Consider the following 16,048-nt stretch of genomic DNA (forward strand, 5'->3'; position numbering starts at 1 on the left):
TTAATCCCACTCAATCAGCGAATGAGATCACGCGCTCACAGGCCCATCCATCTTGCCAACCAAGCCAATGGCCTGCTTCCCACCGCCTTTGAAGAGGAACTCTGACCCCCCTCCCCGCCCCCCCCCACCCGTGCCCCACCCTTGCGTGGAGAAAGTCACAGCAAACTTGTACAAAGAATGACTCCGAGAGGAGACGGCGAGGACAGCATGCGCATGAAGGAATACTTACATAAATGTCTGCACCATAAAATCCGTCCTGGTAAACAACACTGCAAGGGTGCACACACAAAGAGAAACATCCATATTAGTGCATTTCCCCCATGCAGACGCACCGACCCCCGCACAGGCCAGGTTAGTCTCATCACGAGCTCTGAGACACAGGAGCCGCGGGGGAAACCGCTTCAGGTTGATTAAGGAGGTTGGAAGCGAGGAGAGTCCATCAAACCAGCGAAGTTACACCGAGAGGGTTTGCTGTGGGCTCGGTCTGAGCCTTTTTTTTTTTTCTCCCATGGTATTGTTTTCTGTTTTCTTTTTTGCAGGGCACCATATTCTTGGGGGGAAAATGGGGGTGGGGGTATAGAAATGCGCAACTTTGAAATGCCCAGAGGATGGAGGCATATTCTTCAGAGGCCTAGCTAGGCACACCACGTTGTCTGAAAGGATCCAAGACTCCCCGCGAAAACACCAAAACACGAGTTTTAACAGAAGATTGGAAGGGGAGGGACGGGTGGTTTAGCATTCTTCAATATGGGTTAGAGGCAGCCCTAAGGGGGGGCGGTGAGACCTTTTCTTCTGTATGATTCCATGCTTGTAGCAGGAGGTTGGATCTGCGGTGAGCCACTCAACTCATAGGGTAAATAGCAGAATATCCCTAGTCCTATGCCTACTGGAAGCACGTGAGCGCGCATTGGTGTAGTATGCGTGCACCCGCCACCTCTCCGTGCGTGCAAGCGCACGTGTGATCCAGAGGTGCACGCTCATAGAAATGCAGATATGGCGTAACTCGTCTGTATCGTCTTCTTGGGGGTGAAGGCACAGAAGTACCGTGTGCTCATCGGTACACGTGTGTATGTGTGCGTGTGGATTCAAACAAGTTATCATGGACAGCTCTCTGAGCAACGCTCGTGTAGTCTCCCTCTCAAGGAACAGGGATTGGCAGAGGGGAGTAAGGGAGAGATTCTGGGGTTCTCCACAAGTTTCCTGGAGAGCTAAACAGCCAAGCAAACACCACCCCTAGTTAGGCGATCCTGGGAAACAGAGCAACAAGAAAGGAGTCTCAGAGGTTGTCCGAAGCTGTACACCCCCCGAACGCTTTGTGAGGTCCCCGCCCGCCCTGGCCCAACCCTTCTGTCTCTAGATAAGTGTTTCCCAAAAGGACAGTGAGTTGTCCCTAATAAGCCTCCTGCACATCTATCTGCCCTTGAAATGTGGAGGTGATGTACGATCCTAGCAAGGGACCAATGAGCCCCACTGTGGATCCAAATCAAGTCCTCACAGAACCGCAACTTTGGAGGCCAAAGGATCTCAGCCACGGGTAGGGTCTGCAGGTATCCAGCCAAGCGTATTAAGCCAAGGGCAGCTACTTCAGCGTGAGCACGTGCACGTGCACACACACCGTAGTGTGCTTCTCAAAGCTTCTCGGAGTCGATTGGCTCAACCCCAAGCGCCATTATCCCTGCAGAGAGGCAGGGGTTCCCCTATGCTAAGGAGGCAAGCAGGCAAAGCTTTTAGCTGTTGCTCCCCGGATTTTTTGATCCGGGAAGGCTACAGTTCAGAAGAGCACTTGTCAAGCAGCCTAAACCCCTAATCCCAGAGCCGCCGGGGTGAGCCACATCCCGAGCTGCGCTGTGCATTCTCTTTGAACATTTGTAACATGAAAAGAGCGTGCCTGGTGGGGGTCAGGAGGCCGGGCAGGATCTCTTCCCCCCCCTCCCCGCCCTCCCCCCCCTCCACCACGGGACTTGGCACAGATCCAGCACAGTGGAGATGAGCAGCAAGTATTTAGTTTGGACCCCTAACCGCCAGAACAGATTGCGCAGCAGCCACGGCTAAAGACAGCTTCTTCCCCGGCTCTGCTACGCCCTTGTGCAGGCTAGCTCCATGCAATGCGTGCCTCTCTCTCCCAGCCCCTGTGCCCACGGGGAGGGAGGGCAGCCCTCGAGGGCTAAAGGAGGTGGGGAAGAGCTGGCAGTTTGGGTGGTGAGCCGCACCCTCGGCATGGTGGCGCGGATACCGCCCCGGCTCTCACCCGAAGCTCAGCATCCGGTTCCCAAGACTCTCGGCTGCACAGCTCATGCGTGGCCAACACAAACGCGGCATTGGTGAACATGCCTCGTGCAGTCCCGGAAGTTGTGCCTGACGGGTTTCTCAACACCGTCATCTCCTGTGAAGGCCTGCCCGATTCTTGGTACCCACACAGAGATGCTCTCTGTGGAGTGGAGAGCTCCCTTATTTTAAAAGGGGAGGTTGATCAGCCGTAGAAAACCGGCAGCAAGCCACAGCCGGCCATTCAAGGATCAGCTCTGGGTAAGAGTGAGTGAGGAAGAGGGGGGCCTGCAGCTTCAGGTGTGTGCTTAGTGCACTTACTCAGCAATAAGGCCTGCTGTCAGTGGAGAGGAGGAGAGGAAGATTCAAACACAGAACCCCGAATTAGACCAAGACAGGACTACTGGTTATCCCTACTTGAAGACAGAGGGGGTCATCTCTATCTCGGCCCTCTGATCCTAATTCTGTCCAGTCCTCATCACGCCCCACCGAGATCAGTGCTCTCCTCCTCTCTCCAGACAGGAGCAAACAGAAACGAGTACACCAGTACTGACTTCGCTGGGACTCTTTAAGCCCAGGCCATCTGGTCCCGCAGCTTAAAGGTTTAACTACCTGACAGGTACTCCTACCTGTGACCAGTCACCTAGCAGACTGACTTCCCAAAATACAGATGGCAGGGCCCCTACCCACCCCAGGGATTTTAACGCAACAGACCCAGCCAGAGAGGGTCTCTAAGCATTTACGTGTCTCACAATTAGCAGGCAATGTCCATGCCACTAGCTCAAGAACTGAGAGAATCACTGCTTATAGAACACCAGGCCCCGAGTGTTATTGACTAATCACCAGAGAAGGAAGAATACAGGTAGGGTCCCATTGTCATGCAGGAGCTGGTCTGTCCAGCCATGCAGAGATAATTGTATGGCTTGTCAATCACTCAGGGACTGCAGAACGCTTCTGCAAATGCACATCTCATTTTCTTAGAGAAGTCATAGCAGGAGTTAACTATTTGGATGAGTATGAGCAAATTAGTTTACTTTAAAAAAAAAGCATAGAGAGAGAGAGAGGATGCCCCAAACTCTGTTATCTGTTTGTGTCACATAATCTGTACTAAACACACACACACACACACACACACACACACACACACACACACACACACACACACACACACACACACACACACACACACACACACACACACACACACACACACACACACACACGAAAGACTATTTAATACTTTTCTACTCCGCATGCTCCTTCCAGCTGGAAGATAAAGGTTTGAATGTGTTCAAATATAGCTGGAATGGCTATCAGGCGACTGTGCTCACTGCAATTTGTATGGAATTGTTTATATGTATGTGTATGTTGAAGCATTTTCCTGGGGTGGGGTGGGGAATATATATATTTTTAGCTAGGTTATCAGAGGTATCTGAGGAAGTCCCATTTTTTTCCCACCCCAGAAGGCTCTGCAGATGCCTGATACATGGTATTTATCTAGAAAGGCACCTAATCAAGAGGATTTGGGAGCTGTGTTTTACGACTGAAGTAAGAAATCTGAGTAAGAAATCAAGTTCTAGAAATGATGTCTCCTCTGAATAACTAGACAGTTTGGGGAAGTATTCTGATAATGGATCATCATGTCTTGAGCATTAGGTAACACACGTCTAGGATATAAATTCAAGAAATAATATCAGAAAGTATGATTTACATGCAGGAAGTGATGTTTACCACCAGCCCACAGGCTTGAGTCAGGGGTTCTTTGGTGGCTAATCTGAAAACTTGCTTGGAGGGGTGGGGTTTCATTCATGCACTGCCAAGGTTTAAGAAGTTTTCTCAAGCTGAGTGCTGGTGGCTTAGGCCTGTCATCCTAGCTACTCAGGAAGCTGAGATCTGAGGATTGCAGTTCAAAGCCAGCCTGGGCAGACAAATCTCCATCTAACCAGCAAAAGGATGGAAGTGAAGCTGTGGCTCATCAACTGGAACACTGGCCTTGAGTGAAAAATCCAAGGGAGAGCTCAGAGACCTGAGTTCAAGCCCCAGTATTGTCTTGTGTGTGTGTGTGTGTGTGTGTGTGTGTGTGTGTGGTGTGCGTGTGCGCACACACACACACGTTTTCTCCTGGGATACTATCTTAGGTTTGTTATACTCAAAGAGACACAGTATCTCCTCCAACTATTCCTCCAGGTAATGCTGGGATGTTATGATGCATAATAATTACCTGCGAAAGCTCAGAACGCCTTCCTCAAAGATACCCAGAGAATAAAGGCCATGACCTTAGAGCTAAGGCTTAGAGTAAAAGAAATCTCTTTCCTAGGTCGTTCCAATTGGAACACCCTATGTGTGTGTCTGTGTAATATGTGTGGTACCCAGGAGGTTTAAGAGTCATGTGAGTAAGAGCAGGAACTTTGTCAGAGCAGCCCAGTGGAGTTCCCTGGGACAGCTGTGGGCTGCTGCCCTCATTTCATGATGGCATGCCGAGTCCCGGCTGTGCCCCCCATGCAGGATGCACACACCACCACCCAGGCAAAGTGTGATGACCTGATGGGCGGCTTTACCCAAATAAGAGGTATGAGAATGTAAGGCTGGTCATGGTGGCTCCTCTAGCCGAATCCAGTGGCCAAGACCAACCCAGAAAGCCTCTTCCTTGTGTCTCACCCATGGAGATCTCCTGACCAGTGATGTAATCCATCAACAGTGGAACCGCTTTCTGTGCACAAACCAGCTCTCTGAATGGGAGGGTAGCATGTGCTCGTGTGCGTGGGGCGGGGGTGGGGGTGGGGTGGGAGGAAGGACGTCTGGGAACTTCAGGTGTTTGCCTCAGTACTGAGGCAAACGATTCGTAAAGGAAGAGAACCAGATCTGCCCATGTGCTCAACCTGGCCCCAAGAGGGTACTGAGAGAGGAAAGAGCATGCGCTGCTTATGAAAAGTCAGTCAGCAGCAGCCGCCTCCTCAAGAGTAGCCAGTCCACTAAACTAAACGCACTGTGTGATGGACCTCAGTAAAGTGGAGCCTCACATGGCTCCTCCTCCTCTTCCTCCGTCAGCCAGGTGGAGGTGGGTTCATTCTGCACTCTCCTCTTGAGGACAGTATGGCATTATCCCTCTAATATCTGTCTATCCATCTATCCATCCATCCATTCAATCATCTGTCTATATCCATCCATCCACCCATCCAATCATCTATCTATCTATATCCACCCATCCATCCATTCAATCATCTATATCCATCCATCCACCCATCCATGCATGCATCCATCCATCCAATCATCTATCTATCTATATCCATCCATCCATCCATTCAATCATCTATATCTATCCATCCATCCACCCATCCATCCACCCAATCATCTATCTATCTATATCCATCCATCCATCCATCCATCCATCCATCCATCTATGAATCTATGTATCTGCAGGCAAACTAACCAGGCTTTTCCTTTGTGTTTTTCTAAGTCTACAAAATGCCCACAGACACCACTTTCTGGCTCATTCCCAAGTCTCTGTCATTCACAATGGCAATCTTTCCGGAGTCCTCAGTTGGGATTTCCATGTCATGTCAGCGCATCGGGCAGTCAGCGGTTTGGTGCAATGCTTAGGAAAGTGGCTTCCTTTTAACCAGAACTTGGCTCTTATAGTCTTACAGCAGTCATAGAAATGTCTTTCTGCTCCTCTACTAGCTTTCTGCTGAGAATTCTAGTGTGGTTTTAGGATTCCAGCCATACATAATACTAACCAGCAAAGAGGCCTGATTACAATAGTCTAACAGAATGCTTGTGAAGATCAGTGGAATGTGACATTTGCAAACAACTCCAAGTAGAGTCTCTCTCTCTCTTTCTCTCTCTCTCTCTTTCTCTCTCTTTCTCTCTCTCCCTCTCTCTCCCTCTCTCTCCCTCCCTCCCTCTCCCTCCCTCCCACCCTCTCCCTCCAACACCATTTGGAAATGTCTGTGTCTCTCCAGGCAAACATGGCATTAATTAGTTATGCATGGTTATTCCCAGTAAAGAGCGCATTCATTATAAGTTAGTAAATTTCAATTTTATAGCAGGTGTGTTAGGGTGAGAGAGATTTTTATACATTGTTCATGTGAGGATAAGTCGTATAATTTTATGTTATTATTTTCTTTTCTGTTCCATACAGTAGTGAGTACTGACTGGGGCTGTACATATACCAAAAAGCTACAATTATCCTGTTCTGAGATAAGATAACGATTTTCAGACAACATAATGTAGTATAAAAATGTGCAATTTTGCATTTATGGTGTATGATTCTTGCTTTAGCAATTACATGAGCCTAGAAGGCAATGTAGTTTTTTGTTTTTAAGAAACATCCTGGACTTCTAAAAACAGGCTTGATATTGAGAAGATGAGATAAAGACCATACAATCAAGGGTTTCTTTTGTAACCTCACCAGATATATAAGGCTAAGAGTATGCAAGTGTATTGGAGAATGTCGGACCAATCCATTTTTTTTTTCCTACTCTCTGTTACTTTCTCTACTATGAGCTTCTTGAGCTGAACCAACTCTTGTGATTTACCCCAAACTCTTGATGGACACCTTCTTATTCCATTGCCTCTATTTTCCTTCCACGATGCTCTAACTTCATTTCTTGCTACGCTCCATCTGGATTGGCATATCTTTATTTTTTCCAGGCACTTCAGTTGTTTTATTTTGGAAGGGGTGAGATTATACATGAATAATGGAAACAGAAGTATTTCCCTCCATCGTCTGTATAATAGAGGGTGTAGGCCAAGTCAGCTTTGTTTTCTAAAAGATTTATAAGCAGCACAAAAAAGCTTTTAAGAAAGTGCATCCACCCCTCTCCACACAGCTCTGAGCACAGCCACGTTCTGGCTACAGAGCAGAAGGGCATGCGAAAGCGCCCGCTAGAATGGCCTGGGTCTGGCTGGATTTTCCCAGACACCAGAATTTTCCACACAACTGGGGGGGTGGGCGGACTGCAGGGCGCTCCGCAGCTTCCCCAGCCCCACCCCCATTTGTGCCAGCGCTTCCCCTGCCCCACTGAGGCCACCGATAACTCCTGTGGACATCGCAACTGTCCCCCTATCATCAACTACCCTCATGTCATCCTCCGCTGCCTCCCTGACCCCAGAAGACCCCCAACCGAAGGGGGAAGACAGAGCGTACTATTTCAGGATTGCCCTCCACAATCTGTCTCTCCTGTTCTCTGACATTCCGCACCGTTCACTGCTCTCTCCACGCGCCGGTATCAAGGCCCATGCAGAAGACCCCGCAGGCCGCAAGGAGCACTGTGACTGACGTGCATTTCCTCCGTAGGGAAAGAAGGGAGACACCCGTGCCATTTTGGTTTTGTTTTTTGGAAAAGGCAACCAGAGAGCCAATTCATTCCCATGTCACCGGTCTCTTGATTGGTTTGCCTTTGACACCACCGCTCGAACTCTCTCTCGGGCAGAGGTTTTAGAAGCTTGGCAGTACATGATGTCTTTGGGGGAAGGGAGAAAGCCCACCCTCATGATTTTCACCTACGGGAAACCTGACACACCTCTGAATTCAAGGTGCCCACACATGTACACACACACACGTGTGTGTGTGTGTGTGTGTGTGTGTGTGTGTGTGTGTGTGTGAATGCAGTCCAACCTCCTTAATAACCAGATGTTTGCGATCACCAGGAACACATCTCTGGCTGTAACCATTCCTCTTGTTCTCCGGCATTCAGTCTCAAAGAGAATTTACATAACCACATGTGACACGCCAGAACGCTTAAAGGCACCAACCATGGCAGGACAAATTACATTCATTTTTCAATCCTCCGCAAGGTGCTTAAACCGCTGCAGGCGCGACACGGGAAGGAAGGGGCGGCATGCTGGGGCGGGGTGGGCCTGGGGAGGGCCGTCCACAAGAAGGGGAAAAAGAAAAACCATCTAAACAAAACCCCAAACCCCAAACCCCCATGCGCTTCCACTAGCAAACACTGCGTGCTTCCCCGGGGGGGGGGCAGGTGCAAGGGGAGAGGGCACCGTCCCCACTGTGTGTGGGGGTGGGTGGGGGGGTTACTTACCCGCCGTAGGCCGGGATCGGGGGTGGGGGCGCCGCGGCCCGGAAGGTGTTGTACACGGCGCGGCCGCGGCCTCGCAGGTGCGCCCCGCGGTAGGCTGCAGCAGCGGTGGCAGCCGGGTACGGGAAGCCGGGCACTGCGGAGCAAGAAGAGGAGAGAACAACAGCGAAGGACCATGAGACCCCCACAGGCTGCCCGTGCGTGCGCGTGCGCGTGGCCCAGCGCCTACGCCACCCTCACCCTCTTCTGAGGGGTGTCAGGACACACACACACCCCAGGCCTGGGCCCCCACCCCACCCCATGCCCAATGGATTCTGATGAAGATGAGTAAGAAGGTGATCCCTCCGCCTTGGCGGTGATGGGGGGAGATGGCAGACATCCACCGAGACCTCCTCAGAGGAGGAGAAAGCAAAATCACTGCACCACCTTAATGTCGTCATCATCGGTCATCGTGGTTATTTTAAATACAAGGTAGGTCGGACGATCCGCCCCCGGCATGTCTCGGCGCTCTAGGAGCAAAGATGCTTCCTGTACCTTCGCACAGACACGTATTTCTGTGTATGCACCCAAACACACACTCCACAGGTGTCACGTGTCCGTAGCACACCCGTGAACGCATGCCCGTGACCCCCCGCCGTACGCACGCTCACACAGCTACCTACTGGTCCGTTGGCACGTATACACATTTAGTAGAGACATGTCCACACAACTATTCCCTCATGCTAGCAGTTGCCTGAGAAAAGGCTCAGAAAGACCATGGGGGAGGAAAGGAATCTTTAACGTGGGTACCCCAAGTCACCAACCCACCCTCCCTCTCCCAGCCTCCCGCAGAGTACCTAGCCTCCCATAGGGTGGTCGGGGTCCAGGCTGTGCTACAGTGGCCTCCATCCCACATCTGGAGTGTCAAGAGAGGTATTGACCCCCTTCCTACTACACCTTCAGAAGCAAGATGGCACCCCAAGGTCATGACCTGGAACCCGGGGATGCTGTCTTAGGATGATGCGGCCGAGGACGGAGAGCATGCCCACAGCTCACGGAGTGTGATCTGATGGGGAAGAGACAGAAGGGTGTGCTCCTGCAGCGTCTGCTCCCCCTCCACACTGCTAGATGTGCTGGAATGGGGCCTTTGACCTTGAAGACCAAAGGCCTGTGATCCTAGGGACGTAACACGTATGCTCTACGGTTGTCATAGCGTCTACCCCTCCCACAATTGTGCTCAAATGCTATGGGATCTCAGACACAAGCCTGACCACCTCCATCCCTCTGCCTGTAACCCAGTAGTCCTCGCAGGTTATTTTGAACTAAAAAACAAAAACAACTATTGTCGCTGTTAACGACAAACCAGGCCAGTTCTGTTTAACTCACCAGCCCCGGCACCTGAGTTATCTGGATGGCTTTTCAGCTCTGTTTGAAATTGTAGCGAGGTGGTTTGCCTCCGTGGAGGAAAACAGCAACTCCCTGACAACGACCAAAGCCCTGGGGCGCTGGGATTACAGACACTTGCTTCAGGACCGGGATGCAAAGAGATGGGAATGGCCTTAATGCCGGGCCTGCCTTGCCACAGCTCAAACATTAAGTTTGCCTAAGAACTCCCCGGATTTTGGACGACAGAGCATGAGAAACGCGCAATCTGGCCGAACAGCTGGCTGGCTGCGTGAAGGAGCCCGGTAATTATGCTGACCCATTCATTATCGCCGGCTCCGGTGCCACGGGGGCGAGACAAGATCCCTCTCAGCGACAAGCAGCTTTTACAATCCATCTTGGAGGATTTAGACATTGAGATGGAGCACGAAACAGCAGCTCGGTGACAGAGTGCAGGAGCAGGGGGTGGGAAGGGGGGGTTGGGGGGAGGGGGTCAGCCTGGAGAGCCAAGCATCCATTTTGTGCCCTCCTGGCTGCGGGTCCACGCCCAGCAGTATGGGATTATTTAGAGGTGCTCAGACAAGCCTTTGGAGGGGCCCCATCCAAGCAGGGTGCATGAAAGGAATTCTTATTCCGTTCAGGGAATACAACTTGACAGAGAAACCCCTGGCGCTAAAGTTGCCTTGGGGGAGGCCAAATACCCTTGAGCAAGACAGAGCTTCTGCAGATCCTGCCTTAGGCCAGAGGTTCGACAGCGGGGTGGGGGCACAGTAGTCTAGATGGAGACTCTGGAGGGTTTTGTTCTGTAGTCATTGTAGAACTGGCCCAGGGGTCACTTTGTGAAGTCTCTCCTTACTCACCACAACCAGTGAGTATTCTTTCCCTCCCTCCCTCCCTCCCTCCTTCCTTCCTTCCCTCCTTTCCCTTCCTCCCCCTTCTTCTGTTCTCGCTTCTCTCCTTTCCTCCTCTGTCCTCTCTTTCCCTCCCTTCTTCCTTCTTTCCTCCCTCTCTCCCTTCTTCCTTTTCAATTCCTTTGTTCCCTTCCTTCCTCCCTTTCTTCATTTTCATCCTTTTTTCAAAAACAAAAACAAGGTTTCTCTGCAGAAGGCTTTCCTGGGATGGCAGGCCTGACAGGGAAGGGCTCTTCCCTGGTCCGAATGGAAGCCCATGCAGGCGGGGTTCTCTATCTGTAATGCAATTTGATTCAGAGATGTGCCTGGCCCCGACCTTGTGTCACATACCAACCCCTGCCCCTGCTCACCGCGTCGCTGCTAACCAGCACCCGTCTCCTTCGGGGGGGGGGGTGGGGGAGAACAGCCCCACCCTCCCTAACCCCAGCGGTGGGTACAGAGCAGCTGATGCGGCTGTGCAGATAAACGGCACACGAGAGGCGCGGCTGATCTGTCAGGATGACTGGACAGACCAGTTCTGCCTCCATCCTCGGAGGTGCTAGAGCGGCCCAGAAAAACACCACGAGGCACAGACTCCATGCCAGGCCAACGGAAGGCAGGCCGGCACGGACACAACGAGACCGGGCCCGCCAACGGACAGCGCCCTGGACTCCTGTAATTCACGCTCACTGCCAGGGCCTGGAGGAGCTTCCTGACAGTTCCCATGGAAAGCTGTTCAGTGACACCGTTCCCTGCACACAGCCACAGACAGGGTCCACCCCTGCTCAGCACTCCCGTCACGTGCCACAAGAAGCACGCAAGCAGCCGTTTATGATCCCCGTCTCATCCATGCTTGCCTCCTTCTGCGTTAGAGGAATTTCTCCCCGATGGCTGGTTTAAGGACAGCGCGCTACCAAGACAAATGGTCACTTTCAAGGGCGGAAAAAGCACCACAGCTGTGTGACAAACCCCCGTTAGACTCCACAGGGCAGGGCAGGAGGGCCATCTTTCTTCCTGACGCTCTGCAGAGGCTGGACCATGATGAAATGTTCATTTGAAGCAATTTCACCTGCGCAGATGATGATGATGCAGATACAGATCAAACGAAGCCCCAAATCAATGGTTCTATCCTTCAACCACATAGAAAACATCTTTCTTTGGTCATCTTTTTATTAGTGCAGATAAATTATGGAAAGTAATGGGATTCCAGCCAGACACTGGTAGCTCACGCCTGGAATCCTAGCTACTCAGGAGGCTAAGATCTGAAGACTGTGGTTCAAAGCCAGCCCAGGAAGACAAATCTGAGAGACTCTTATCTCCAATTAACCACTAAAAAGCCAGAAGTGGAGGTGTGGCTCAAGTGGTAGAGTTGCTAGCCTTGAGGGACAAAAAGCTCAGGGACAGCACCCAGGCCCTTAGTACAGATGCCAGGATTGGTACAAAAATAAAAAGCAATACACAGCCAACAAAAATGAGTGGAGATTGTCAGGACTTTTTCATACATGTATGTGTGGTCAGATGTGGGTGATACTTACGCCCCAGGACCTGTGTTACCGGCCCCCACCCCCCCTTCCTCTTTCCAAATAGTTGCCCTGAAAGAAAACATCTTAATAACCTGCCACCCGGTGGCATACTAAATGTCATGGATGCCATATAAATCCTTCGCTTCTGGGTGAAGGAGACGAGGGAAAACCTACAGTAGGTTCTTTCTTAACCTCGATCCAGCATGAATCAGAGTGAGAAATCAGATATCACTGCGACGGAAATTGGACTCGGCTCCTAAGCTACAATTGAATTCCTCTCAAAGAAAATGGGGTAGGAGCTTCCAAAGGGGAAGGAAAAAAAATAAAAACAACAAAAAAAACACCACGTAGGATTCTTGTGATCTTGTTAAACTTATCACTTCGCAGCCCACCGGCTCCTACCGATCAGCTAGATTACACCAGCGCACAATTGAGGAAGGTGAGTAGCCTCCCCCGCCTCATCCTTGGAAATAAGGGAGTTCTCTGCTCTGGAAATCCAGTGAAATAGAGAGCTCAGGCAGGCCGCAAGAGGTATGTCGTGGAGCTCAAGCAGCCACGCAAATCACCATTGTGAAATAGACTTGTGGGTGGATTAACCAGCCAAATGGGCCATTCACCCAAGTGTCAACCACTTCCTGCCTGTCTCCCCTTCCTGACAATCCCTCTCCCCCCCCCCCAGCTCCAGTGCAGGGGGAGGGGGCCCCACGCTCGGTGTATTTACAGTGTCTCCTGCCTCGTCTCCCCCTCCGCGTCTTTTATGAACATGGTGCTTACCTTCGAAAATAAACACAAATGAGATCATTTCGCCAGCCCGGAAATCCCAAGAGAAGGCACCACAGCACCAGCAGAAAAGAGACTTGAGGGTTATAAACTGCATATTAAAGTTTTAGAGCTCCAGGAGAGACACAGGAAATAGCAGATGCCATCCCCCACAGGGGAGGGGGAGGGGAGGGAGAGCCGGTCCTGCATCAAAGCCATAAAAATATACAAGCGATTTAATGGGCAATTATTCTTTGCATTTGCGTGGGGGCTGGAATTCGCCGGCAACTGCCAGATGCCCCGGTAAAGGTGTGCCATCCGAAGAGATGGCAGGGCTCTGCCTTTGTTCCACCCTCTCCTGCCTTCCACCCCACAGGACACCGTGTCTTTTGTCTTCAGAGATATCTGTGTTCATTCGGGGGGGTGTTCTGTGGGTAATTTATAGGAGGTTATGTTGCATAGTTTGGGGGTATATTTTATATTTGTGTTTTCAATAGCAGGGTTGTGGGATCTGTAGGAGACACCCCCTCTCCCCCATCCTTATGCGAAGTCTTACTCCTTGTACTGAGTCATACATTCAGAGATGGCCTGCTAGGTAACTGTGGAGGTGAGTTAAATAGCCAGATACAGCCTTTCGAACATCAGCCGCACAGAGTGAGCCCTGGATAGTAAATACCATGAGAAGTCAAAGGTGCTGATTTTTTTCCCCCCAAATGGCAACACTGGTTTGCTTCTGTTTCCAAAATGAAGATACCATAGGGTTTACCTGTGACTTAGTCTCTTAAAATGGCATTAAATAGAAAGTTTATGATAGGGAATATTAAGTTCTGGGTCAGAAGAGAAAGGAAAGGCTTTCTTTCTTTTCTTTTTTTTTAATCTAGTAATTACAGGGTTTGGCGGGGGGAAGAAAAGGAGAGGGAGCTTTTCATTCTTTCATTTACAAAGAGAACAGCCACTTAATTTGCAGAATCTCTGGTTCTCAGATTCACTTATATTAATTCTCAGAACACATTTGGGATCAACTCTTGTTCATGATAAAAAAAATGCGTGTTGATATTAAATAACTGCTGTTTAGGAGTGAATAAATCTACGTTTTGGACAAACATTTCCTTATAGGACATGCTCATTTGAAATGCATTGAATAGGAAAACAAAAATTTCTAATTAATGTACAAGTCTAATCACCACTCTCCACATGGAAGAGTAATTTTTCACTGTTCATTTCCTTGGTTTAATCTCAAAACTGACATAACAGAAACGCCACGTCCTATAAATCTCCGCTCGTTTGTTTCTTTTAATATATTCATATTCCATTTGCACCGCAGCTGCTTGGTGCTGGAGCTGGGTACCACATGCAGAAGAGTCGATAAAAATATTGTGCAAGGCGAGATGCCTTTCTTCCCGGCCATGCATGCCACTTGCTTAGAGGAAAGACAATGAAATGGCCTCGTGGATGGTCCCTCGGCCTGCTGCTTGGTGGGTGATTAGTGATTAATTACCTTGCAGCAAATTGACATGGCACGAGGAAATTGACACATCCCTGATTAATTAACTTTTTATGGGCGGTAGTTACTCACAAAACACTGCGCACCATAATTGAATCTCTTTACATAACGTCATGGTACAAAAGTTTTAGTCAAATCCAAATGAGCCAGAAGTTGCTAGGCTGTTACTGGTCTGATTACAGTGTGCTGAAGGAATTGGCAAGGATTTGAACCTGGGGAGGAACGTACATTTTTTTAAAAAGTGGGGGGGTGGGGAGGAGGAGGGGAAGAGCGCGCGCCTTGGCCCTGGCCCGATGGCCAAGGCGAATTTTATTAATCTGAGTACTGTACTTCAGCTAGACTTGGAGAGTAAGATGGAAGGAGACGACAACGTCTCGTTTTTCTCCAGTCTCGTGGTTGGGTTGGGTGGGGGGGTGGGGGGAGGGAAGGGAGGGTTTGTTTCTCCTTTGTCCCGTCTACTAAACATGGCAGTAGATTCGTTCCTGTAGCTAATGCGCATCTCGGTTTGTGACGTCATCTCATTCTGGGGCTTGGCTTTCCCATCTTCCTTTCTATTCCCTGGCCCCCACCCCCTCATTGTGAGCATCAGTACCCTGTTGGGACATCCACCCTCCCCCCCCCCCGGCACCGATCATTTTCTTTACCATCTCATTTGTCACCAGCTCACTATACAAGCTTCTGTGCGGCAGACACCCTATCTCCTGCATCTCAGGCTCCAACTACCACAAGAAGACCTAGCCACCAGCGACGCACTGAAACACGTACTGAGTGTGTCCTTGGGCAAACTCACCACTCCAGGGCACAGCCCCCGGAACTTGGAAGAGTCACCAGAGGCTTGTCTATGCAGGCGCCATGTTGCAAGACAAACGCTGGGTGGCGGCGGCTGCTCTCAGGCATGAGGAATTCTAGACATCATTTGCCCACCTCTCAGGCCACCACACAAAGATCCAATTCCACTTAGCAACCACCTCCAGCTTCCCAGACGCCATGATCAGAGATAAGGAGTCAATGAATGGATAATAGCTAATATTCCTTAACTGGTAATCGGCAGAGACAAAGACTAACCTACTGACCGTACACAAGACCACAAGAACCACAAAGTATGGCTGCTTTTGTTTTCCTGAAGGTGGAATGGAGCATAATATATTAATATATTAATGAATAATATATAATGTTAATGCTTTATATGTGTGTGTGTGTGTGTGTGTGTGTATATATATATATATATATATATATATGATCTAAGCTACCTGAGTCTAGAGCCTGTGATTTACTCTATCCTCAAACTCACCCTGTGAAAGTATCTTTCTCCTCTTCTCTCCCAATCCAACTTCCCTTCTCTGGCCTGTGGTCTTTCCTATCTGCATACTACATCCCACAGTGCCAGACTCCCCCATCCCCCGCACTCCCGTCCCCCCCCCCCCCCAATCACCAGCTAGGTGAGTTCACAGAGGAATACGGTGATCGACACCTCCCAGCTCTCAGTGTGTCTTTCTGTGGGACTGGCAGTCATGGGGGTTGGGGGGGAAGGCACCGTTTCTTCTGTGCTATATTGAGGTTCTGAGGTTTCAGGATCCCTGCGAATGCCGGACTCCCTTCCTGCTGTAGAGAACCGCACTGACGTGAGTCCGAAGGCCAGCGGCTTCCCTTTCCCTCCGGGGATTCTTCTTCACACCTGGATGCGACCCAGGGGGTTTCCTATATCAT

General features: G+C 50.2%; 1 protein-coding gene across 20 annotated transcripts in view; it reads right to left on the reverse strand.

The window, feature by feature from the left end:
* Positions 1-16,048, reverse strand: part of Rbfox1 (RNA binding fox-1 homolog 1) — a 1,026,253-nt gene that overhangs the window by 39,020 nt on the left and 971,185 nt on the right. For 19 of the 20 annotated variants that reach the window (XM_070003532.1, XM_070003525.1, XM_070003528.1 and 16 more), the window contains 2 exons: positions 8,307-8,439; positions 230-269 (listed from right to left, as the gene is read on the reverse strand). In XM_070003532.1, coding sequence (XP_069859633.1) covers positions 230-269; positions 8,307-8,439 — 173 coding nt within the window. The remainder of the gene's footprint in view (positions 1-229; positions 270-8,306; positions 8,440-16,048) is intronic. The other variant, XM_070003535.1, reaches the window with a different exon arrangement.

This window comes from Dipodomys merriami, unplaced genomic scaffold (assembly GCF_024711535.1).
Source record: "Dipodomys merriami isolate MVZ:Mamm:240054 unplaced genomic scaffold, mDipMer1.0.p SCAF_60, whole genome shotgun sequence".
Lineage (NCBI taxonomy): Eukaryota > Metazoa > Chordata > Mammalia > Rodentia > Heteromyidae > Dipodomys > Dipodomys merriami.